At 38.0% G+C, this 24,037-nt stretch overlaps 1 protein-coding gene across 2 annotated transcripts in view; it reads right to left on the bottom strand.

The window, feature by feature from the left end:
- SLC38A4 (solute carrier family 38 member 4) overlaps nucleotides 1-24,037 on the bottom strand; it is a 78,852-nt gene that overhangs the window by 27,364 nt on the left and 27,451 nt on the right. The window contains exons 1-4 of one of the 2 annotated variants that reach the window (XM_013963846.2): nucleotides 18,041-18,188; nucleotides 6,299-6,528; nucleotides 1,102-1,192; nucleotides 485-600 (exon numbers count right to left, since the gene is read on the bottom strand). In XM_013963846.2, the coding sequence (XP_013819300.1) occupies nucleotides 485-600; nucleotides 1,102-1,192; nucleotides 6,299-6,417 (326 nt within the window). In that variant the 5' untranslated portion in view covers nucleotides 6,418-6,528; nucleotides 18,041-18,188. Of the gene's footprint in view, nucleotides 1-484; nucleotides 601-1,101; nucleotides 1,193-6,298; nucleotides 6,529-18,040; nucleotides 18,189-24,037 lie in introns of those variants that run through there. The other variant, XM_005680049.3, reaches the window with a different exon arrangement.

Genomic DNA, 24,037 nt, shown 5'->3' with positions numbered 1-24,037 from the left:
TGGCATATAGAGCAACAGATGATGGGACTTGAGATGGGCTCGAGGCACACAGGACCCTGCAGGTCCGGTTTGGGAAGGCATGTTTTCCCTGAGTGTGATAAAGTCAGATTTGCTACTGGAAAAGATCTTTTAAACTATTAAACACCAAATTACTTTATGATGAATAACTTTGGACTGATAGGGCTGTTCTAGCACTTTGGGGGAAGGGGGCTCAAACATATAAACTTTCTGCCATTTGAATAGAGATGGCTGGTTGAACAAGTACCAAGATTAGACTGCTCTGATTATTTCTCATTGCTGTTTTGTTTCAAAAAGAGAGAGAATATGCTAATACTTTCTCAGATGATTCTTATTCACAAAGATCAAATTTTGTTAATTGAAAGAGCACAAGGTATGCCCAGGCTTTAAACTGAGTAATCATTTTTTCACCTCATGTCTGTATCCCCAAGACCTAGTAATCAAATAGATACGTCCAGGCACTTACATGAAAAGTATGATCCCTGTGTTGGCCATGGCGTAGGACAGGCCCAGGATTCCACTGCCCATGATGGCATTACTCAGGTTGAATGAAGACATTCCAAAGGAGGTGGTCCCAGGATGCTTGAAGAAAACGGGATGCATGATAAGCAAACACCTACCAAAGGATGAGCCTTTTTTGGATTATTCTTATCCTATATCATCTTTTTTGGAAGAGACTACCACCAAAAATTGAAGATTAAAGTAAAATCACAGCAAATAAAACCATGACTCAACTTCAGTAAAAGCATGTAATTCTCAGTGGAATGTGGTACTTGATTTCAGCAGAGGTCTCAGGAAAAATAAAAAGTGCAGGTTGAGTAATAGAAAGGAAAGCATGTACGACTGCAGATCACATTTGAGTTAGAATGATTTCTCCAAAAAACAAATAAATTTCATAAATGATTTATGCAGCCATATGGCGAACAGGAAAAACAAGCCCTTATTCCAGTAAGGGCCTGAATAAACAGAGAATGTGCTGATCAAGGCTTGGAAAATTTCAGTCACATTGCTTTCCTGCAGAGACCCAGGTAGATCAGACATCCTCAAGTCCTGTTTACTGCCAGAAAGCAGAGAATCACTTACATGTTCATCGTCATAATCTGCCAACTTCTTTTTCCCCAAAAATCCATTTGTCAGGAATTTCTGACTCTCAGCATCTTCATTAGTAAACTGACTGAACATACACACAAAGGAAAAGACAGTACAAACAGCTAGTGAATGCTCTGATTTATGTTTATGTGTCAGGTGATCTAAGCACTGAATCGGGGGGGGGAAAACAAGACACCGAAAGCTTTTATTTTCCTCTTCTCCTCTTCATACTAGTGTTCTTTCCAGACGAAAGGACTGAGCCTTATTTATGAGCATACTTTGGGAGGGAGGGAGAAAGGTCTGAAGGAAGAAAATATTTTTTGGTTGAAATCTTTTTAAAGCCACGTTTTTTCTCCCACATTGACTATGCAAAAAATAGAAGAATTAGAGCTAATTTTTGCCATTTCAAGCTCTCCCAAAGAAAGGGAACAGAGCAGTGACTGCGTTTTCTCAACTGTTCATACACCATGACCACAGGATCTTATTAATTCAAAAAGTATTTATTAAGTGATTTGGTACTGTGATCTCATCTCTCTTGGTGCTCAAATGTCCTCATAAGGGAAACTTCCATGTCTGATATGAAGCAACTATGGCTCAGAAGAGTAAGACAACATGTCCAGCCCCACCAGACCCTAAGTCTAGGGTCTCCTACAGCTCCATGCAACCCTAGACAGATCCCTTAGCTGGCATTTTCCTCTTTTTTGATTCCACATTTAATATGCATATCTCTTGCTGAAAAGGAGTTCAATGTATATTCCAGAGTTTAAATCTAGATGACACCTTTATTTTTATTATCATTAGGCCCATTTGGGGCTATGTTTAGCTCTGTGCTATGTTTAGTTGTGTGCAAGAATGTGTATTTTAATTACTCTGAAAGTGTACTTGGTTGTGTTTGACAATTAATGAATGAAACTAAGAAGACCTTTTAAAGAAACCCAATGAGTCAGCAGAAGAGTTGAGAGGGCTGTAAGATGCAGGATTAAAGAGCAGGACTTTGAGACATCACTATCCACAGAGATCAGGGCTTCCCTGGCGGCTCCGTCAGTAAAGAATCTGCCTGCAACGCAGGAGGTGTGGGTCGGGAAGATCCCCTGGAAAAGGGCATGGCGACTTCACTATTCTTGTCGGGAGAATCCCAAGGACTGAGGAGACTGGCGGGCTATAGTCTATAGGGCCGCAAAGAGTCAGGCACGACTGAAGAGACCCAGCGGCGCAAATCCACTAAGCACTGCGGTAGTGGGCTACTTGGTGCAGGCTGGAGGCTGCACATCCCATGGCAGCACTGGCTGGCAGCTGAAGCTGTATGCCAGAGATATGAAGGATGTGAGGACAGGAAGATTTGAGGATACGAAGCTAGTACCAGTCACGTTTCTGAACGTTTGACTAATGAGTTCAGCTGCCACCACTGCATTTTGAAACTGGAAAATGTCACATAGGCCTTCGATGATAGGAAATGCTCAAATATGCATGCTTTTTTAAAAGTGCTTCATTATTAGATGAATTGCAACTTTAAGGCATTTCTTGCATGAGAGAGTAAGATAAAATAATTGGAGTTTTTTTAAAGTAACCCTTAGAAATAAAAAAGGTAAAATAATTATTATAGATCTGTGCAAATTATTTCTTAGAAGTTAAGCCTGAAAATATCTTATGAGAAAGAGGGACAAAGAGGCTACTTTTTGAGAACAGAGAACAATATAAAGTGCAGATAGAACTAGATAGATCACGAAGACAAAATCACAAAGTTTCATGCACTTTTCTAAAACCCGGGAAGTGGCTTTTCTTGAACCACGTGGTGTACAAGTTAGGAATATTTCCTGTCATTTTTCTCCTATCTCTTGAAGGAAGAATAATGCCCTCAGAGGCTGTCTTCCTCCATCTCTGTACTCCTTCCTCCCTTTTGTGCTTTATTTTAATAGTCTGTAGTTAATATACTTGCTATGTGGAGACTGGTACATAATGTTCATAGTTGAAAACAGAAAAGATAAGATGAAACAGAGCCCCAAATGGGCCTAATGATAATAAAAATAAAGGTGTCATCTAGATTTAAACTCTGGAATATACAACATTTTCTTTTTAACCTTAATCAATAAGCTAGAATCCTTTAGCCTATGAGTAATTTTAAAGTTTTAAATGTAAAAGTAAATAGACTTTCTCTTTTGAGGCATTTGCATGTTCTTATTTTGGTATGAGATGAATTGTAGTCATAAAACACGTCAAGATTGTATAAAATATATGAGAAATGTCCCCAGCATCTTCAGTGATTTAATATCAAGCCTAGCATATATTGAAAACATAAGTATAATGATTCCAAATAAATGCATTATGTTGAATTTTCCCAAAATTTATATTTAAGAGATCAAACCAAATATAAACAAACCCATCTTTTAAAAATGATCATAAAATTGCAAAATAATGACCCACTAGAGTCAGGACTTACAAGCTAAGTCCTTGTAAGTGTTCCAGAACACACTGCCTGAAGCTGACAAAAGCATTCTTGCTCTTTTCATGCTGGCTTTCAAAGGACCAAATCTAATGATTCTGTAGGACTCTTCTTAGGACCCTGTCCCCTTCAGCTCTGCCACTTCCACAAGGCTCATATCTGTATGCACCTTTCTCAGAAACAAAAGAGCCCTTGGATTTGATCAATTTCCTGAGTAATGAAATGGAGTGGAAAAAAACAAGAGTTGACTGAGTATCATCTATCTCAAAGGCACTCATTTAATCCTCAGCAAAGTAGGTGTTGGTTTGCCATTTTGCATTTTCCACTGAAGCTCAAAGAAGATAAATATCTTCTCCAAAGTCAGATGACTCCTCTGCTGATTCCAAAGCCCTGGTTCTACCATGTTGTGCCTCCTCAAGAGTAAGTCAGAAAGAGAAAGACAAATATTGTACATGAACATACATATATATGGAATCTGGGCTTCCCATGTGGTACTAGTGGTAAAGAACCCGCCTCCCAATGCAGGAGACACAGGAGACCTGGGTTTGATCTCTGGGTCAAGAGGATCCCCTGGAGGAGGGCACAGCAACCCACTCCAGTATTCCTGCCTGGAGAATCCCACGAACAGAGGAGCCTGGTAGGTTATAGTCCATAGGGTCACAAAGAGGCAGACACGACTGAAGTGACTTAGTATGCATGCACATATGGGATTTAGAAAGATAATACTGATGAGCCTACTTGTTAGACAGCAAAGGAGACACGGACATAAAGAGCAGAGTTTTGGACACAGTGCAGGAAAGAGAGTGTGAGATGAATGGAGAGAGTATCACTGAAACCTATATGTTACCATATATGAAACAGATGGCCAGTGGGGATTTGCTGTGTGACACAGGGAACCCAAGCGGGTGTTCTGTGACAACCCAGAGGGATGGGACGGGGAGGAAGGTGGGAAGGATTTCAAGAGGAAGGGGACATATGTATACCCAGGGCTGATTCATATTGATGTATGGCAGAAACAACCATGATCTTGTAAAATACCCTCTAATTAAAAATTTTAAAATATATTATGCTAAAAAAAAAAAGAGTCACCCAACCCACAAAGAGTCATGTTGACATCTCCATGGCCTCTCTTATCCAACAACACTAATGTTTACTGGGCTGGCTTCCTGGAGGAAGAAGAGCACTTCCTCCTGACACCCTTCCTGGGTGTTGTGAATGCAATAAGATATCCTGATTTGAGGATAATATTCTCTACTCCAGACCTAGATTTAATAAAAAATTCACTTCTGAATATCTTAAATCATGAATAATTTGTGTTATATAGTATTTTGTAAGAAGTTACTAAACTTATCAGTAACAGTTGTGCAGCTACTCTGTTCCAGGCAGTGCCATTAACCTGGTGTACTGGCATCACAAACATCTGGGTAGGGAGAAGGTGCACAAAGTAGGTGATCACTTCTAACTGGAGGATGGCTTCATGGGAGACCTGATATTGAGCTGAGTCTTGAAGAGAGAGTGCAGCCAGTAGAGAAAAAGGGGGAAGGTGAGTGGGTAATACTTAAATCAGGGCATTCCAGGCAGACAGAGCAGAGTGAATGCAGGAACACGAGTTTTGAGTGGCTCAGCAAGGCTAGAAAACAGCACATAAACAGGGCAAGGGATGAAGAGGAGAGCTAGGTGAGGGCTGGATCATGAAAGGCTTCATATGCCAAGCAATGTGTAGTATAATCTTTCTCTCATAGCTACTGAGGAAGCACTCAAAGGGTTTACCTTAGGATAGGACATGAGTCAATTTGAAATTGTAAAAGATTACTTTTGCAAGGAATACGGAGGGCTAGTTGGAAGTGAGTAAACAGTAAGATGGGGACTAATCACGGCTGTTCTAGTGGATGAGTGACAGATGATGAGGGACAAAAGCAAGATGGCAATAGACTGGATATAGACAAGTGGGTGGATCTGAAACATTAATGAGGTAGAAACAACTGGATATAGTTAAACATTGTACATGCAGTTCGGCAGAAGGGATGAGTCAAAGTTGATACCAAAGGCCCTTTGATTGAGTTGCTGAATGATGCTGATGGCTTTCACCAAGATGAAATTGCTAGAAGAAGGGAAAATTTTGAAGAGGATGACAAGAGTTCAATATTAGACATCACAAGTGTAACTTAATCAAGGAGGCAATTCAGACGCATGAGTCATCCAGTAGAGATGTATAGTAAACAGTTGGATATGATGATCTGAAATTCAGTTGAGAAGTTTAACAGGCTGAAATATGGCATATGTTCAGTGGGTGAAGCCATGATGATTGTGAATAAACTTGCTCAAAGGACATTTTTAGCCAGAGAAGAATCTCAGCAGAACTCTGGAGATGTAGAAACACTTAACAGAGCAGTCAGAAAAGGAACCTGAGAGAATAACCCAACAGGTAAGAGAAGTGGTATGTTAATTATAATTTAAATTATTATATATTATTAATAGGAACAAGAACACTGTAACTGCAATTTTAAAGTAATCATACAAAGGACTACACTTGATCTTAGCCAAAAGCCCGAGAAGCGATGATACAAAGGACTGACATACAATATGATATAACAATGTGTACTTCAGGATCAGAGAGTTGATGTGTTAACATCAACATCATTGTTATCTCTCAAATAGGTGATAAACTCAGTTCTCCCCAACAAAAGTTTTGTTTTCCATGTCCATAAGCCTCTCGTTTTTCCATGGAGCCCCATCATTTTAACCCCATACCTGCTCATTGCTGCCTTTTCTAAATTCCCCATCCCGGTGTAGCTGTCTTGAATACTCTCTCCACTGATGCTCTCATCATCAGGCTCGATGTTGACATTGCTCAGTTCCATGGGGTCCATTTGAGCTGTCAGCGCTTTCTTGTCCACACACAAGCTCCTTCAGTGTAAACAAGATACTGTACCTTCAGCTTGAGGCTCTTCTACTTGGTGTTATGTTCAGAACACTCTGTTCTGCAAACAGAACGCAAGATAAGTCATTATAAATTTCTTTAAATTAGATAAATAAATCCAAACCACCTACTCGTGTATGTTCTCTGTAAAAACATGAAAAGTAAATAAATTCCTGAAAAATTCACAAAGTATGTCTCCAAAGTTTCCATTACCCAATACCAAAAAAAAAAAAAAAAGAAAGAAAGAAAGAAAATGAAAGAGAAAAAGAAAAATTCTTAATAAATTGCCAAATTAGCTGGTATTTATAGAATGTTTTTTCAATGGCAGGGGCTTTAATAGTCACTGTAGGAAGAAAAAAATAAATCTTAAGACATGGTAGCAGTCTTCAAGAAACTTTAGGTATTTGTTAGCAAATTGTATTACTTAAATGGGTGACAATGGTAAACTGTTGATAAAGAAAGATCTGCCAAGGTAGAATCTGACAGTGTCTCCACCAACAGTAACACAGAAAATGACTGTGTTAATTTTGCTTTAATCTGTTAATCGGGCATGAAAGAATTAACACCATCAAAATACTTAATAACATGCAACACAAGGTAGCGTCAGGCTCAGGACGCCACTTTTCAGGCACTTGGATCATGAAACCAAAGTTAAGAACAGTAACAAAAGTAAGTACAAGTTTATTTTTGAATCAGCCTCAGTCAGCCTCTATGCAAAGTTGAAATGCATTTTAACAAGAAAGCGATCGAGCTTTTAGACTTTGCTCTGCCTTTAATTCACTGGATCTCAGCACATTTAACTTTTTTTAACCTCATTTTCCTCAGTTAAGTGAAAAGGGGTAGACTACTACTGTGCAAAAAAAATTGCTATGAATCCATTAATGTTAATATTCTGAAATGTTTACCATCAGTTTCATTCAATTCTTATTGAATCAATATATTGGGAAAAATACTATCACTCTTGGAAGGTTTGGTTCTGAAACATACACTACCATTTCATAAGGAAATCCTGAGCAGAAAAACTAACATAAAAATTGCTCCAGTATGCATGGAATCCATAAATTCCCTGGCAAATAAGAACGACTCCATAAATCCAGTGCTGCAGCAGCCCATCTGTGGAGGACAACCCTTGATTAAGATGATTTCAAAAGTTGCAAATCACGTATGGAAACTGAAACTCACTAGGAGAGTCAGAGGGCACAAGAAGTAATAATAATTCACACCTGAGTGACTACAAACTGCAAAGTAATTGAAAACGGACTTTATGATAAAAGAAAAAATAAAATGGACTATAACATTCATATAATAAAAAGTAATAAAAGATTTGAAATAAGAAATAACATCAACAGATTATGAACACAATAGAAGATCAGACTGGTTCGAGAAAAAGACAAAAAGAATTCTAAAAATAAAATATATAATCATATTAAAAAAAACTCAGCTGGAGGGAGAGTAATGAAACTGGAAGATAGATTGATGGAAATCACTCAAATTATATCACAAAGAAAGAAAGAAAAATATGAAGTTAAGAGACATGTGGAAGAAAAACAGAAGTAAAAAGTTAAACATGTCTGAATAGTTATTCTAATATGAAAGAATTGTGAGATGAGAGACAAAAAGGACAAAGAATTGTTGAGAACTAAAGAAAGAGAGTAGTTCTCAGGATTCAAAAAAACCACACAGTACTTCCAGCAGGAGGAAGAAAAATGAATATTTTCATTAATAAAAAGTAGTGTAAGTATATAACATCAAAGATAAAGAGAGAAATCTTTGAAGCACCAGAGAGAAGCATACAATTAAAAGAAAAAGTGGAAACTTGTATTAAATGAGTACAAAACTTGTCTCAACATCCCACAGTATCACGCAGTATCAGTTTCACTTCCCAATAGCAATCACTAATGACAGTTACTGTTTTTACTTCTTCATTTAAAGTAAGTCATTCTAAATTTAAACTATTCACTAAAACCTCTCTGACTTGGTTTTATCAACTCTAAACTGACACTTAGGAAATATAAGGAAATTAACATACTTCTTTCTATAGTCCTAATTGCTTTCTCCACACTCCTAATTGTTTCAGCTCATGAAATACTTCTACAATGTTAAGATTCATGATAATGTCATCTATTCTGTAAAATAAAACTCTCATAATTTACCTAAAAAATCAGCATTTACAACATAGCCATGCTGTAATTTACAACATTCAGTTCAGTTCAGTTCAGTTGCTCAGTCGTGTCTGACTCTTTGCGACCCCGTGAATCACAGCACGCCAGGCCTCCCTGTCCATCACCAACTCCGAGAGTTCACTCAGACTCACATATCGAGTCGGTGATGCCATCCAGCCATCTCATCCTGGGTTGTCCCCTTCTCCTCCTGCCCCCAATCCCTCCCAGCATCAGAGTCTTTTCCAGCGAGTCAATTCTTCACATGAGGTGGCCAAAGTACTGGAGTTTCAGCTTTAGCATCATTCCTTCCAAAGAACACCCAGGGCTGATCTCCTTTAGAATGGATTGGTTGGATCTCCTTGCAGTCCAAGGGACTCACAAGAGTCTTCTCCGACACCACAGTTCAAAAGCATCAATTCTTCGGTGCTCAGCCTTCTTCACAGTCCAACTCTCACATCCATACATGACCACTGGAAAAACCATAGCCTTGACTAGATGGACCTTTGTTGGCAACACTCAACAGTGGCCACAGGACTGGAAAAGGTCAGTTTTCATTCCAATCCCAAAGAAAGGCAATGCCAAAGAATTTACAACATTACAATTGTGTAAATAGTATGCCCAAAGAACCAAGTGGCATATTTGACTACATAATGAAGGCAATATAATCTTTTACTACTAAAACTTTTGCTTCCCAGGGTGGCGCTAGTGGTGAAGAACCTGCCTGTCAGTGCAGGAGACATAAGAGACTTAGGTTCAATCCCTGGATTGGGAAGATCCCCTGGAGAAGAGTGTGGCAACCCACTCTAGTATTCTTACCTGGAGAATCCCATGGACAGAGGAGCCTGGTGGCCTACAATCCATGGGGTCACAAAGAGTCAGACATGACTAAAATGACTTAGCAGGCATGCACTAGAATTTTGGAAGCAAATTATCCACACCTTTACTTTCTGAAGGGCTTCCTCCTCCCTCTTCTGGGTCTTATTCAGCTGCCCATGTTTCTTGAATGCCAAGCTATCTCCTTTCTTCAATTCATTTTGCATTGTGCTAAAATACTCCCTTGAATAACTTTTTCATACAATAAGTCCAGAAATAGAATTCCTGAGTTGTTTCATATTGGAAAATGTCTTTACTTTATTCTCAAACTTTTTTGATTGTTTGAATTCTAGATTCAAAATCATTTTCCTTTACAAGCTTGAAAACCTTTGTCTCTTGACTTTCAGCTTCCTCTGATAAATCAGATTTTCATCTCTTTGTTTAATTTTTATTTTCTTCTGAAAGGTTTTAGAATTTTCTTCTTTAACAAAATCTGAAATTTCTCCAGGATGTAACTAGATATGAGTAGTTTTAAAAATTCATCTTAATCCACACATGGAGAGCCCATTCATTTAAGAGACTTGTATCTTTCTTCTGATAAAAATGTTCTACCATTTTAAAATTTTTCCCCTTCCTTTGAAACTTGTATTAGTCATGTACTGGCCCTCTTTATCTCTATTGCCAAGATTTTCTCTTTATTTCCCATTTTGTTACTCAATGTTCAGAGAAAGTTCCTGAACATTAAGTTCTTTAAGTTTCCCTAAATTATGTATTTTTTCCTGGAGTTGTTCTATTTGTTCATCTTGGCTCTTCTCTTCCATTTGCCTGGCTTTCCTGAAATTCTTAATGATCCTAGGTTATCTGTTCATATTTATGAATGAAGAGTATATTGGTTAACTTAGAAAGCTAGTACTTGGGGTTTCTCTGAAATCTTACAGGCTCATTCCACTGAGAGATTGCTCCCTTGTAGGTCCTCTGTAAGAATCTGCCTGCAAATGCAGGAGTTGCAGATTTGATGTCTGGGTGGAGAAGATCCCCTGGAGAAAGGAATGCCTGGGAAATCTCATGGACAGAGGAGCCTGGCAGGCTGCATTCCACAGGGTTGCAAGAGTTGGACACAGCTTAGTGACTAAACAGCAAACAACAGGTCTGGGGTAAGTGGCATCTATGTAGTCAATCTGTCTGCAGAGCAACTGCAGGACTCCACTCCCAGACATAGCTGGCACTGTAGACAAGGCTCCTCAGGGAGTAAAATGCAATGATGTATTTTCCTCTTGGTGGAGCTTCCATTTTTGCTTGTTGTCTCTCTTTGCCTGCTGTGGGGGTCTTACTATCTATTATAGAGTCCATTCTTAGGTTCTCTTTACAGACTAGATTGCAGCCTTATTTTTTTACCAAAAAAGGCAGCCCAAACAGATGAAGAGTCCAAACCAAAGTTCCTTGGTGAACATGTGGTCATTGGTTGCTCCTGAATCATGCCTCCTCTTTGTGTATATTGACTTAACTTGGAACTCCTATTAGACTGCCTCTGGAAAAAGCCCAATTACCTGGTTTACCCTGGTTCCTTTTCTCTTTCACAGGTTTTCCACCCCTATCTGCTTCCTGGCTTGTAGGGATTCTTAAAACTTCCATTTGTTGCTGATCAGTACAGTTCAGTCAGTCATGTCTGACTCTTTGCAACCCCATGAACTGCATCACGCCAGGCTTCCCTGTCCATCACCAACTCCCGGGGCTTGCTCAAACTCATGTCCATCGAGTTGGTGATGCCATCTAACCATCTCATCCTCTGTCATTCCCTTCTCCTCCTGCCTTCAATCTTTCTCAGCACTAGGGTCTTTTCAAATGAGTCAGTTCTTTGCATTAGGTGGCCAAAGTGTTGGAGTTTCAGTTTCAGCATCAGCCCTTCCAATGAATATTCAGGACTGATTTCCTTCAGGATTAACTGGCTTGATCTCCTTGCAGTCCAAGGGACTCTCAAGAGTCTTCTCCAACACCACAGTTCAAAAACATCAATTCTTCGGCACTCAGCTTTCTTTATAGTCCAACTTTCACATCCATACATGACTACTGGAAAAACCATAGCTTTGACTAGACAAACCTTTGTTGGCAAAGTAATGTCTCTGCTTTTTAATATGCTGTCTAGGTTGGTCATAGCTTTTCTTCCAAGGAACAAACTTCTTTTAATTTCATGGCTGTAGTCACCATCTGCAGTGATTTTGGAGCCCCTCCCCCCCCCCAAATAAAGTCTCTCACTGTTTCCATTAATTTCCCATCTACTTGCCATTAAGTGTTGGGACTGGATGCAATGATCTGAGTTTTTTAAATGCTGAGTTTTATTATTTTACAGATCTCTTGTGATTTTGTTCCTTTAAGAAGGATCATTTCATTTGAAGTTTCTTTGCTTGAATTCCTCAAGGATAGGTCCTAAACTCCCCTTGTTCCAATCTACTCAAGGCTTCATAAACCATGGACTCTCTAAGTCACAGTTCTGGCCCAGGGCTTCATTCTGACCTCCAGTTACATGTGTCCAGTGATGTATATACATTTGTGTATCTCAAAGGCAGTTCAAATTCATTGTGCCTAAAATCTAACTTGTGACAGTTCCTCCTTCTTCCAATATTTCCAATCCAAAGAATGTTGTCACCATTTATCCAGATCTTCACATCAGAAATATCAGGCTTCTAATTTTTCATCCTTAACATTTATTCCTTTCTAAAGTCTAGTTGATTTTGCAACAATTAAAATATTTCTTAAATTAGTCCACTTCCTTCTATTGCTTCCACCATCAGCTTTGTCCAAACTTTCTTACATTGTCAATTCCAACAATCATAATCGATACCTTCATCCTTTCTTGCCTACCCTCCCCCTTCTCATTCATTTTCTACAAACAGGCATATTGATCTTTTAAAAACGAAACTTAGATCATGTCGCTTATTTGCATAAAATCCTCTATTGTCTCCCCTTTACTCTTAGGATAAAATATAAAATTCTCCACATGCCCACAAGTTCCACATGGTCCCTCTACCCCTAATTTCACTCCTTCCACACTCTTCCCACCTCACTGTTCTAGGTACTTTGGCCTCCTTTCAGTTTCTGGGTCCCCCTGAGTTCTCTACCACCTCAGGCCATTTGTCTGATAAGACAGATTGCATGAAGAATGGCCCCTAATCCTAATTTTGGTCCTGCTCAAAGGGCATCTTCTCACCTAATTTAGAACACAGTTTCACAGCTCATATCTTTAGCTCTGAAGATTCTATTATGATCTATTTTAAGGGAACAACAGCTAAAAGCACAATTTTAAATGAATTAGGACATTACGAGAAACTAGATACACTGAGTCATTTGCCTGATGCACAAAGTAGGCCCTTTGAAGCATTTAGACTACAGCATAATTGCTAAACCTTAACACATGATTAATCAACATGAAAGTGTATAAAGATGGTATTTATTTATTTATTCAACAAATACTGAGAATGAACTATAAGCCAGAAACTATGAAAGATAAAGCATGAATAAGGCAGAATCCCTATACCTGATGAATTTTGTTTAGTAGAGAAAACAGATTTTTGAACAAGCTCCTATATTATAATCTTTACTTTTTTCTCTGAATAAATACTTATTAAACTAATCAATGAATCACTCCCTGGGGAGACTAGAAAAGAACAATGCTATGATTGAAAAATATAGTAACATAATATGTGTGTGTGTGCTCAGTTGCTCAGTCGTGTCTGACTCTCCACGACCTCATGGACTGCAGCCCGGCAGGCTCCTCTGTCCATGGGAAACTTCAGGCAAGAATATTGGAGTGAGTTGCTATTCCCTTCTTCCAGGGGATCTTCCTGACCCAGGGATCAAACCTGGGTCTCCTGCATTGCAGGCAGCTTCTTTACTGTCTGAACCACCAGGGGAGCCCTTTTCATAATATAATATATAATATATTAGTTTTCATAGCCATAGATTCTTCTGCTGCTCCCTATCTCAGTACATGGCACTTCATAAGAAGTGCTCACAGTGAAACAGAGCAAGACCCAATAGTTCTTGCCCTCCTCCCCTTGTCCTCTGCCTGCCTTCTGCCTGTGGAAGACTTTAGTTAAAGAGTAAGTTTAATCAGAGAAGTGAAAAATGCAGAAACAAAGGAAAATAGTCAAAGGAGACCAAATAATAATAATAATGTAGTCATTAAGCATAGTCAAGGACCTTCAGTTCTTTCTCAAGGGCTATAAATAATATTCTGAGCCATATCTTGTGAGCTGTCTTGGTGCTGCTGCTGCTGCTGCTGCTGCTAAGTCCCTTCAGTCGCGTCTGACTCTGTGCGACCCCACAGATGGCCACCCACCAGGCTCCACCGTCCCTGGGATTCTCCAAGCAACAACACTGGAGTGGGCTGCCATTTCCTTCTCCAATGCATGAAAGTGAAAAGTGAAAGTGCACTCAGTAAGTGTCTGACTCATTGTGACCCTGTGGACTGCAGCCTACCAGGCTCCTCCGTCCATGGGATTTTCCAGGCAAGAGAGCTGTCTTACAGATACTCAAACATCAGGTGGAAGAATTAACTAAATGATGACTAGACTGTACCCAAGACATGAGCTGCCGCAATTCTGAGAATTGGCCACAAAGAAATGGGAACAAATGGACCCTGGAACTGAAGATTAACTGTACCTAAAACAACCAAGATGAGACTGACTAGACCACCAAGGATCAATCTGAAGATGACTGTCAGAGCTGACTGTGCTGTTTTTGAGCATAGCTCCCTCTCTCTGTCTATAAAAGCTCTAATCCCCTGCTCTTCAGGGATGGTAGGGGCAGGGGCAGGGAGTTGGCCTTTGGACAGATGTCCGCCCTCCCCCACCCCATCCCAGTTGCCAGCATCTGAAATAAAGCAAACTTTCCTTTCCCCCAACCTGTCTATTCATTGGCTTTTGGGGGTCAAGCAGCCGGAGGCCATACACCTTTCAGTAACAATAGGAGGAATCTGGCTGAACTTCCCAGGTGGTCCAGTGGCTAAGACTCTGTGCTCCCAATGCAGGGGGGCCTGGGTTCAATCCCTGGTCAGAGAACTGAATCCCACATGCTGCAATCCTGTGTGTCGCAACTAAGACCCAGTGCAGCCAAATAAATAAAATAAATATTAAAAGAAAAAGAGGAATTTGGTTATCATTATAGATACTTCCCCCTCTCTATACTGTGCCCCCTCTCCCATGTTCAATCTATCACCATATCAATCTTTCTTGCAACATTTATTTAAAATTAATTTATTTTTCTCTCCATGCCCATTATGTTAATCCAAATGACTACATGTTGAAGGACCCAAAATTATTTTTCTCATTACCTTTCAGAATAAAGTCACATTTCCTAACATGCTATAAGGCTCTATATAGTTTAACCCAGACAGAGCTCTTGAGTCCTGCATTGAATCACATGCCCCTTTACTCACTAGATTCACTGGGCTTCTCTCATTTCTTCATTGCCACCTCGAGACCTTTTTAACCTGCTGTTCCCTCTGCCTGGAATTCCCTTCCCCACATTCTTAACAAAGTGTCTCCCACAGTTAACTAAAAGAACCTGAAAATCTTTAAATGCCACATGTCTAAATTAGATTCCCCCATGGAACATGGCCTCCTTTTCCTTACAAACTCATCCACTTTGAACTTACATTTTGAATTGTATGACTGTTTGATAAATATTAATAACTGTCTCCTCTGCTAGGCAAAAACAATTTCATGAAGGCGGGACAAGGCCAGGTTTGTAGACTACACACATTTTCCATTATCTAGCACAGTGCCTGGTGACACGTTCTTCGAAGACCAAGGTGATTTTATATGACCTCCTTTATAAATGCAAGTACAATTCTTATTATAGCTTTATAGGTTAACATTTCAAAGTGAAATAGAAATGTTCCCTTCTGGTTCCCAAGAAGAAGAGCAGCTTTGCTATACAAAGAATGTTCAAAATTCTTCAAAAGAAAAACCAGATTTGGTTTGACAGAACTTTCTATAGTCTAGCCTGTCTTGCTAATGAAGTTAGGTTTCTCTGCAATAGAGATTTTGCCGAAACAGACTGGATATTTGAGTCCGGTGATCTTCTGCATTGCCATTTTATTTTATTCATTCATGAAGGTGCAAAATCAAACTTTGAAACAGAAGTATTTGGAACACTATCACCATTTAGAAGTCTTTGTTTCATCATACTTATCTGAATGTCCTAAATAGCTGATTCCTTACATTCAACTTTTAGTTATTAAACATTATATATAACATTTCTTTGTAGTATTATTTATAAACATTTATTTTACTTGATAAATGAAAGCACAAAAGGAGCTAAATTTCCCACCATTGCTATTTGTTTTTCATGCCAGTCCAGTTCTGATGAATCTACTCTGAAGTCTGGGTTCAGGTAGCAGATTTTACCCTTCGGTTGGGTGAGCAGGAAGTTGCTGATCCTACAGCAACTCACTCCAGTATTCTTGCCTGGGAAATCCCGTGGACAAAGGAGCCTGGCAGGTTTCAGTTCATGGGGTCACAAGAGTTGGACCCGACTTAGTGACTAAACCACCACCAACCACAACTTCTAAAAGCCAAATTATCTTGCATCCAAGGAGCTGATTTAAATCCACATCCAAAATATATCTTGGATAAATGAATATAGATTTGACAATGAAATGAATCTAATATTACTTTTATGTAAAATTCTCTTAAACAATTTCCCCAACAATGTCATTCTAATCACATTTGAAACTCAGATGACTCATTAGTCTCTGGCATGATTTCTCACAGAAATCAGCTTTCATAAAAGCATTCACTGTCAGTCTGAAGGACATCTTACAAAAGAAACTGCCAATAATAGCAAAACTGTATTCACCTGACTTGGGCTTCACTGGTGGCTCAGATGGTAAAGAATCTCCCTGCAAGGCAGGAGACCATGTTTGATCCCTGGGTTAGGAAGATCCGCTGGAGAAGATAATGGCTATCCAATCCAATATGCTTGCTTGGAGAATGCCATGGACAGAGGAGCCTGCTGGGCTATAGTCACTGGCGTCTCAGAGTCAGACATGACTGAGTGACTAAGCGTGTACACATTCACTTGACAACTTCGTATTGCTGGTACTAATATTTTAGCCTTTTCATTCCCTTCCTCTACTTAGACATAGCTTAGAAATAATATCAAGGGAGAACTGGAAAGTTAAAAGAATTTACTGTATGTTGAGGTCTTGTCCCTTTGGTAAGAATATTACATGCTTGTTAATATAAGAATTAAAGCAGCCTTTTAATGAAGTATAAAGGACTATTCATAAAATCCATATACATTATTTCACTTATAAATTTTCTAGGTCTGCTCTTAGAAAAAGACATAGATTCTCTAGTCATCTTAATGTTAAGAAATACCTTAAATTCCTGCATAAATTTTATTTCCTATTTTTCCAAACAGTAGTTTGTTTCCAGAAGTGTACCTCAATATGTAGCATATTTAATATTACACAGTGAACTTATGCTATCCATGTTAATGCATAATATTTAATAATCTGTCATAAATTATGGATATATTAAGTTCTAAATGTCTATATTCTATATAATACATACTGGACCACCTGCGGAGGTACTTTTTTCCTTCTGAAATAAACTATTTAACTTTTAAAAAATTAACTCATATATTAAAAATAATAGCTTCAATAACCCCTAAAGCACACTGTATAACATAGTTTAAGAAAAGTCAAGAGTTGAGCTCTCAAAACTAAATGTTACTTAAATGTTACTGATATAATTCTTAGAAGTAGAAAGACTTTCCAGAAAATCCCAAAACACTATCTAAATATAAATCTGAAAAAATGGCAGATGTTGTCTTGTAAAACAAATGGCTATCTTTTCTAGGAAACATACCTAAATTGTTTTTTAGTTTGTCAAGAATAAAACTTAGTCAGTGAATTGTGTATGAATATGATGTATATCATCATTTAAAATATTTTTTCACGGAGTTATAAAACAGTTTCGTTATCACCTAGACATTTAATTAAAATAATCACCATATGCTCTATAAGAAGCTCAAAATACATTGAGAATTCTCCTGCTGTCTGGTAAATACATTTGAGGAGTACAGATCTAATTTTTAGATATCTGATTCCAGCCTTTCTATATCTAAAGCTTTGCTTATATTCTACTGATCTGTCAGTTTCTCCCAGTAAATTTGCTGTAAAAATACTCCTTCACTAAAACGGTTACATAAAAACATAAGCTAAGACACAACATTTTTTTTTTCTTTTGAAAACGACGCCACCCAAACACTTAGCCTTTCACATCTGCTGTAGTGGTATGATGCTCCTTCTTTGAGTAAACTAAGTTCTGGTGGGTGTTTTCGTCTTTAAGATAAAGAAAATCCTTAATAACACTAAGAGTGTACATCTCAACTGGTATACTTTTTCCTAAGACAAACTGTGTCAACTCTTCATTCCAGAGTCTCCTCCCAGGATCTGGGTAAATAATTTCAGTATTTGACATTATATTGAATAGATTTTTTATAAGAAAAGTAATAAATAATCAATACCATAAAAATAAGAAATGAAGCATTATTTCAACATTGTAAGTTTTCATGTAAAATCAGCTTTACCTTAATTATTTATCCAGTCCTGTGCAATCTTTCCAGAATTCTGTGGCATAGCAGACCCCTGTGGCAGAGTTGACTTATGTGAAATTTTGGGGACCTAGACAATGATTTAAAGACCAGTGGGAGTGAGCTAGACAAGCCAATCACCACCAACCCCTCACCCCAACACCTCCCTCTGTCCAACTTGCGTCACTCTTAAAAAAATAGAGAAGCTAAATCAGTTTACTGTTGTACACTCGGATTGAACACCAGTTACACCAATTTCTGTTTGCTTTTAGAATTTTGGCTTTTATACAACAAAGTAGTCACTTACTGAAAGCTTTACCTTGACCGGTATCTTTCTGTATCAAGATTCTACAGCTTGGTTGACTGATAAATCTGAAATGTTAATTTTTCTAGAGGTTTATGAACTGAAGTCAAATTAAAGTAATACCATAATAATGGAATCAGACTACTTAATGAATTATTACAATCAGAAAGTGTAGAAAGTATTAAATAGCAGAAGAGTTATTTTCGTTGGAATCGTCAATTTTATTCAGAGGAAATGTTACATTAGAATAACAGACACTTACAACAGCACCAAGTTACAGAAGGTGACGTGAGGCTAGAAAACATAAGCCCTTTCAGATTCTGCTACCATTTCAAAGGTAGTGTGCTGACTAAGTAAAACATTATTTGGAGTTTTTAGAGAATTTCTAAACAGACATTTTCTCCCTTTCAAAAAAATCTACTTGATTTTCCATATATCATAAGAAGAGTTAAAATGTGTTGGCAAATAATTCATTCTGTTATGAAAATGTATAAAGCAGACAACATTCTGAAAGTTAAGTGAGAAAACAGATTAAAAAATCAGTCCAGAATTAAGAGTTCTTTGCCTTTTTAATATTTATAACATCGATGAGCTCTCCAGTAGCCAATCAAAAGAAATGCTAGATGCTAGATTGCAACAGTTGTGTCAATTTCCTATTTCTGGAAAAAAAAAAAAAAACAACCAACTAAACATTGTTCTTTGAGAAAATCTTATGTTGATGCAAGAAATTAAACATTAAGCAAAGTGTCCAATTATCCGTTTCTCTTTTCCTTTGCAAATAGGCTCATTTGGTCTATTAACTTTAACATGGTATGTTTACTTTCATTTGTCTTTTAGTTCAGCTTCTTTATTTTTCAGTTACCTTGTAACTTTATCCATGATCGGATGAAAATTATTATGGTCTAGGGGAAAAATGATAACAAATACACTAATTTGTCGTCAACTGAAGCTCCAATACTTTGGCCACCTGATGCAAAGAGCTGACTCATTGGGAAAGGCCCTGAGATTGGGAAAGATATAAGGCAGAAGGAGAAGGGGACAACAGAGGATGAGATGGTTGGATGACATCACCGACTCAATGGACACGAGTTTGAGCAAACTCCGGGAGACGGTGAAGGATGTAGAAGCCCGATGAGCTACAGTCCATGGGGTTGCAAAGAGTCGGACATGACTGAGCAACTGACCAACAACAACAACACTAATTTAAATTTCAGATTAAATTTAAAGAATATTTCTTTTCAAGTTATTTTCATCATTTAACTATTATCTTTCCAACTTCAGATTTTCTTCTGTTTGCAAAGTTATCAGATGAGTATAAAATTAAGAAAGCAAAAACCTGAGCTAATTGTTAGAAAATGAAATATTTGTGTTCTAGCAAAATTTCATGTAATAGTACAATTTCATTTCATAGTATTTCTTCATGCAAAATAGGGTGGAAATAAATGAATAAATACCTACAGTTTTACCTCTCAATTTTATTACTTTCACTAGCTCACATCCATATAATTCTTATGTTCTTCAAGCTCACTAAGTAATTATAGCAAATTAGCATGCTGGATTAAAATGAAAAGTACACATAAGAGACTTCTATGAAGAGTTTTATATTTTTTTAGAACCTACTCTAAATGCAAAATTCTTATCAGAAAACTTTCCTGACATTGACTCAAAACTCAAATATACATAGGTAAAAACTAACTTGACAAAAGTTGGCTAAATTAAAATGACTTAGGAACTTTTTTATTGTGCAATTATTTTCTCCCTAGATATCTGACATGTTTGGATATGCAAAGATTAATGAAGAAATGTATGGTTTGGTCTTGACAAAACTCATAGTAACTTTCTTTTTACAAGGAAAATACAGACTTAAGCATTATAGTTTTATGTTCTGAATATTTCTTAAATCATATCATAATGTAATTTCATATATATTTGACAGTAGGTCTATAGTCTTTTGATTTTTAAAACATGAAAATGCCACATAATCTGATAGGATCTAATTTGGTACAAGCATCAGTGTACAAAGAGGTAATGAACCAGAATATGTACAAACTTTTACAAAATGAATAAAATGAAAAATATGTGGATACTGAATAATGAAGCAAGTCTAAACAATGAAATGACAGACACTATTATCCTTTTGGTAAGGAATTCACAGAAGTGCCACCAAGAACAGAGGTGGTTGAGGTGGAAAGTTGGTGAGACTTGGTTGAAGTGGGAAGTTGGTTTGCAAGGTATATGTCCACTTAAAGAGATACCCAGCTTTCAGATTACAATATGATTAATATTAGCAGAATTATGTCATATACTCCCAGACTCTAGAAGATGAAAAGTCCCCAGGGGCTAAGATCATCCAAGATGACTTGAGGGAACCTACTAATCTTGAACAGGGCCTTAAAGTCTGGGTGAGATTCCAATGGGTAGAGATGAAAGGGAGAGGCATTTTGGATGCAAAATGTAGAAATGCTAGAAGCATATTCTGGCAACAGTGAAAACTAGTCTGGGTGCAGCAGAGACTTTTCAGAGAAAAACACATTGGAATGGAATACTTTAGGCTATAAAAGGCATTAAATCTAGAGAACTCAGATTTCTGTGATCAAGATCTCTTGAAAGCTTCTGAAGAAAATCATAGAATCAGCAGGGAAGGATACAGGTGAGATGACAGGGTAGACATGGAGAACAGTTCAAGAAGGATGCTGAAGAGGCCGACTGATGGCTTGGCTTTGGTGATATCTACCTGTCTGAGAATAATGACGGAAGAGAAGGCAAATGAAAAGGATTTGAAGTGGGGTCAATGGTAGTTTGACTCTTTCTTGTATTATTGTTTCTATTTATTACTTTCACTAGCTCACAACCGGAGAAGGCAATGGCACCCCACTCCAGTACTCTTGCCTGGAAAATCCCATGGATGGAGGAGCCTGGTAGGCTGCGGTCCATGGGGTCATTAAGAGTCCTATATGACTGAGCAACTTCCCTTTCACTTTTCACTTTCATGCATTGGAGAAGGAAATGGCAACCCACTCCAGTGTTCTTGCCTGGAGAATCCCAGGGATGGGGGAGCCTGGTGGGCTGCCGTCCATTGGGTCGCACAGAGTCGGACACGACTGAAGCGACTTAGACGCAGCAGCAGCAGCAGCAGCAGCTCACAACGCATGGTGTGAATTTTATGTGATACTTCTATCAGAAATAAGAAACATGTAATGAAACCTTTATATTTCTTTATATAGAGAAAGAGAATATATAGTGGTAACTCATCTACTTCAGCACCCCATCAATCTATGGTTCTTATTTTCAAACAGTACAGAGAAGATCCTAGAATGTATGTCCCAATACGTTATCTAGTAAAAGTACAAACTTTCCGACTCAAACTGATTCAGATCTTACCCATCATTAAATCAGATTTTTTTTCCTTGCCTGTATTTAAAAGCACTACTCATCTTGTTTCAAATTTCTACCTTCATCAACATCTTCGAAGGAAAAGTTCCAGCTGGATAAAGTTAAAAATTGGTCTATATATATATCCTTTAGCCAGACTACCATGGCATTTTGCAATGACATAGGGAAGATAACATCTTGTTCTCATGATTGTACCCAAATTTCTAATTTTAGTCATGGGACAAAATAATGCTTGGAAATACAATGTGGTTATAGCCAAATTGGAAGAATATGGGTAGAAACAGTAATGACTAAGAAACAAAATCACCTAATTTTTAATAATTTTGTATTGCCTTTGTATCTGTATTCAAGTGCTTTTCTTTGCTCCTACTTTAATTTCCCTTTAGGTCACCTACCTTTTTCCTTGCTTCTGTTTCTTTTTAACTCTTCTGTGCTACATGGTCTTTTTCTAATCTATTTTTAATTGGAAGATAATTGCTTTACAGTGTTGTGTTCATTTCTATCTTGCGACAATGTGAATCAGCCATAAGCATACATATATCCTTCCCTCTTAAACCTCCCTTCCACCCCCTCTATCCCACACCTCTAGGTTCTTACAGAGCACAGGGTTGAGCTCTCTGGATTGAGCAAGTTCCCACCAACTATTATTTACTCCTTGGAAGAAAAGTTATGACCAACCTAGATGGCATATTCAAAAGAAGAGACATTACTTTGCCGACTAAGGTCCGCCTAGTCAAGGCTATGGTTTTTCCTGTGCTCATGTATGGATGTGAGAGTTGGACTGTGAAGAAGGCTGAGCACCAAAGAATTGATGCTTTTGAAGTGTGGTGTTGGAGAAGACTCTTGAGAGTCCCTTGGACTGCAAGGAGATCCAACCAGTCCATTCTGAAGATCAGCCCTGGGATTTCTTTGGAAGGAATGATGCTAAAGCTGAAACTCCAGTACTTTGGCCACCTCATGAGAAGAGTTGACTCATTGGAAAAGACTCTGATGCTGGGAGGGATTGGAGGCAGGAGGAGAAGGGGACGACAGAGGATGAAATGGCTGGATGGCATCACGGACTCAATGGACGTGAGTCTGAGTGAACTCCGGGAGTTGGTGATGGACAGGGAGGCCTGGCGTGCTGCGATTCATGGGGTCACAAAGAGTCAGACACGACTGAGCGACTGAACTGAACTGAATATATGTTTCAAAGTTATGCTCTCAATTGCTATACTGTCTTTACTAGGCCTTATTCTTCAGTAAGTTATCTTTTACAATTTCTAGGTTTTAGATTTGTGAATCCAAAATTGAATACAGTTGATCAGTTGCCAAGATTATAGATCTGTCCTTATCCTACAATATTAGTGCTTCCAAATACAGACAATATGTGAATTAATCCAATTGTTTTTTTATAGTATTGTAGGTAATCATCTACAATGACCAAGCCATTCCTAGAAATGGAAGACACTATCATAACTGCAATTAGAAACAAGACTTTGATTACTTCTTTTTAACTTAGGATTTATTCTCTGGCTTTTGGGTTTCCAGCTTCCAGGGACAAAGAGCATTTGTGATCTTTACTGATGTCATTCTTTGGCCCTCCAAATTCTTCATCTTATCTGTCTTAGTATGAATACATTTTTTAAAAGAGAAGAAAAACCATATAGAAATGTTGCAGAATTCTTCCTAAATCATTCAAATCACAGAGTTCGTGTTATCCTGGAGGTGATCTGAGCATGTAGGTCCTTTGATTCATCTGTAGAGAGAGGGAAGCATAGATGTGCTATAGGTCTCTCTCTTCATAGTTATGAAATTATTAATCTCAACTTACAGAAGAAAATAAGGACTACTAGAAGAAAAAATATAAATATGACCCTCAAAAACCACATACCAAATTAACTGTAAACATAGAAATACAAATGAATAATTTTCTAATTCCTCTTCGGCAGAGGATTGAAAAATACTTTTAAAATTTCTTAAAAATCCAAAAGGGGATTTCTGAACATTTTTCAATGTTCCTATTTCACAAAATAACACCTCAACACACATATAATACAAGTGACTTTATGAAGAGCTTTATTTGATGATACCTTCTAAAAGTCTAACTTTGGGACCCTCTCAAATATGAGTTCTCAAAAGGCTTCCCAGCCTGGCCCCAAGGAGAGGCTCTGCTTTTCTGTTCAGAAAAAATAAAAAATAAAAAACTCCCTGACCAAGAGAAGGGCGATAACCCACATGTGCTGAGGAAATTGCTTGATGGATGGCGTCCCCCTGTCTTCAATCCAGCCTCAACCACCTTTACAGTTATACAATGG

This window comes from Capra hircus, chromosome 5 (genome assembly GCF_001704415.2).
Source record: "Capra hircus breed San Clemente chromosome 5, ASM170441v1, whole genome shotgun sequence".
Lineage (NCBI taxonomy): Eukaryota > Metazoa > Chordata > Mammalia > Artiodactyla > Bovidae > Capra > Capra hircus.
The sequence above is the reverse complement of the archived record's forward strand: the minus strand, read 5'-3'. Positions and strand labels throughout refer to the sequence as shown.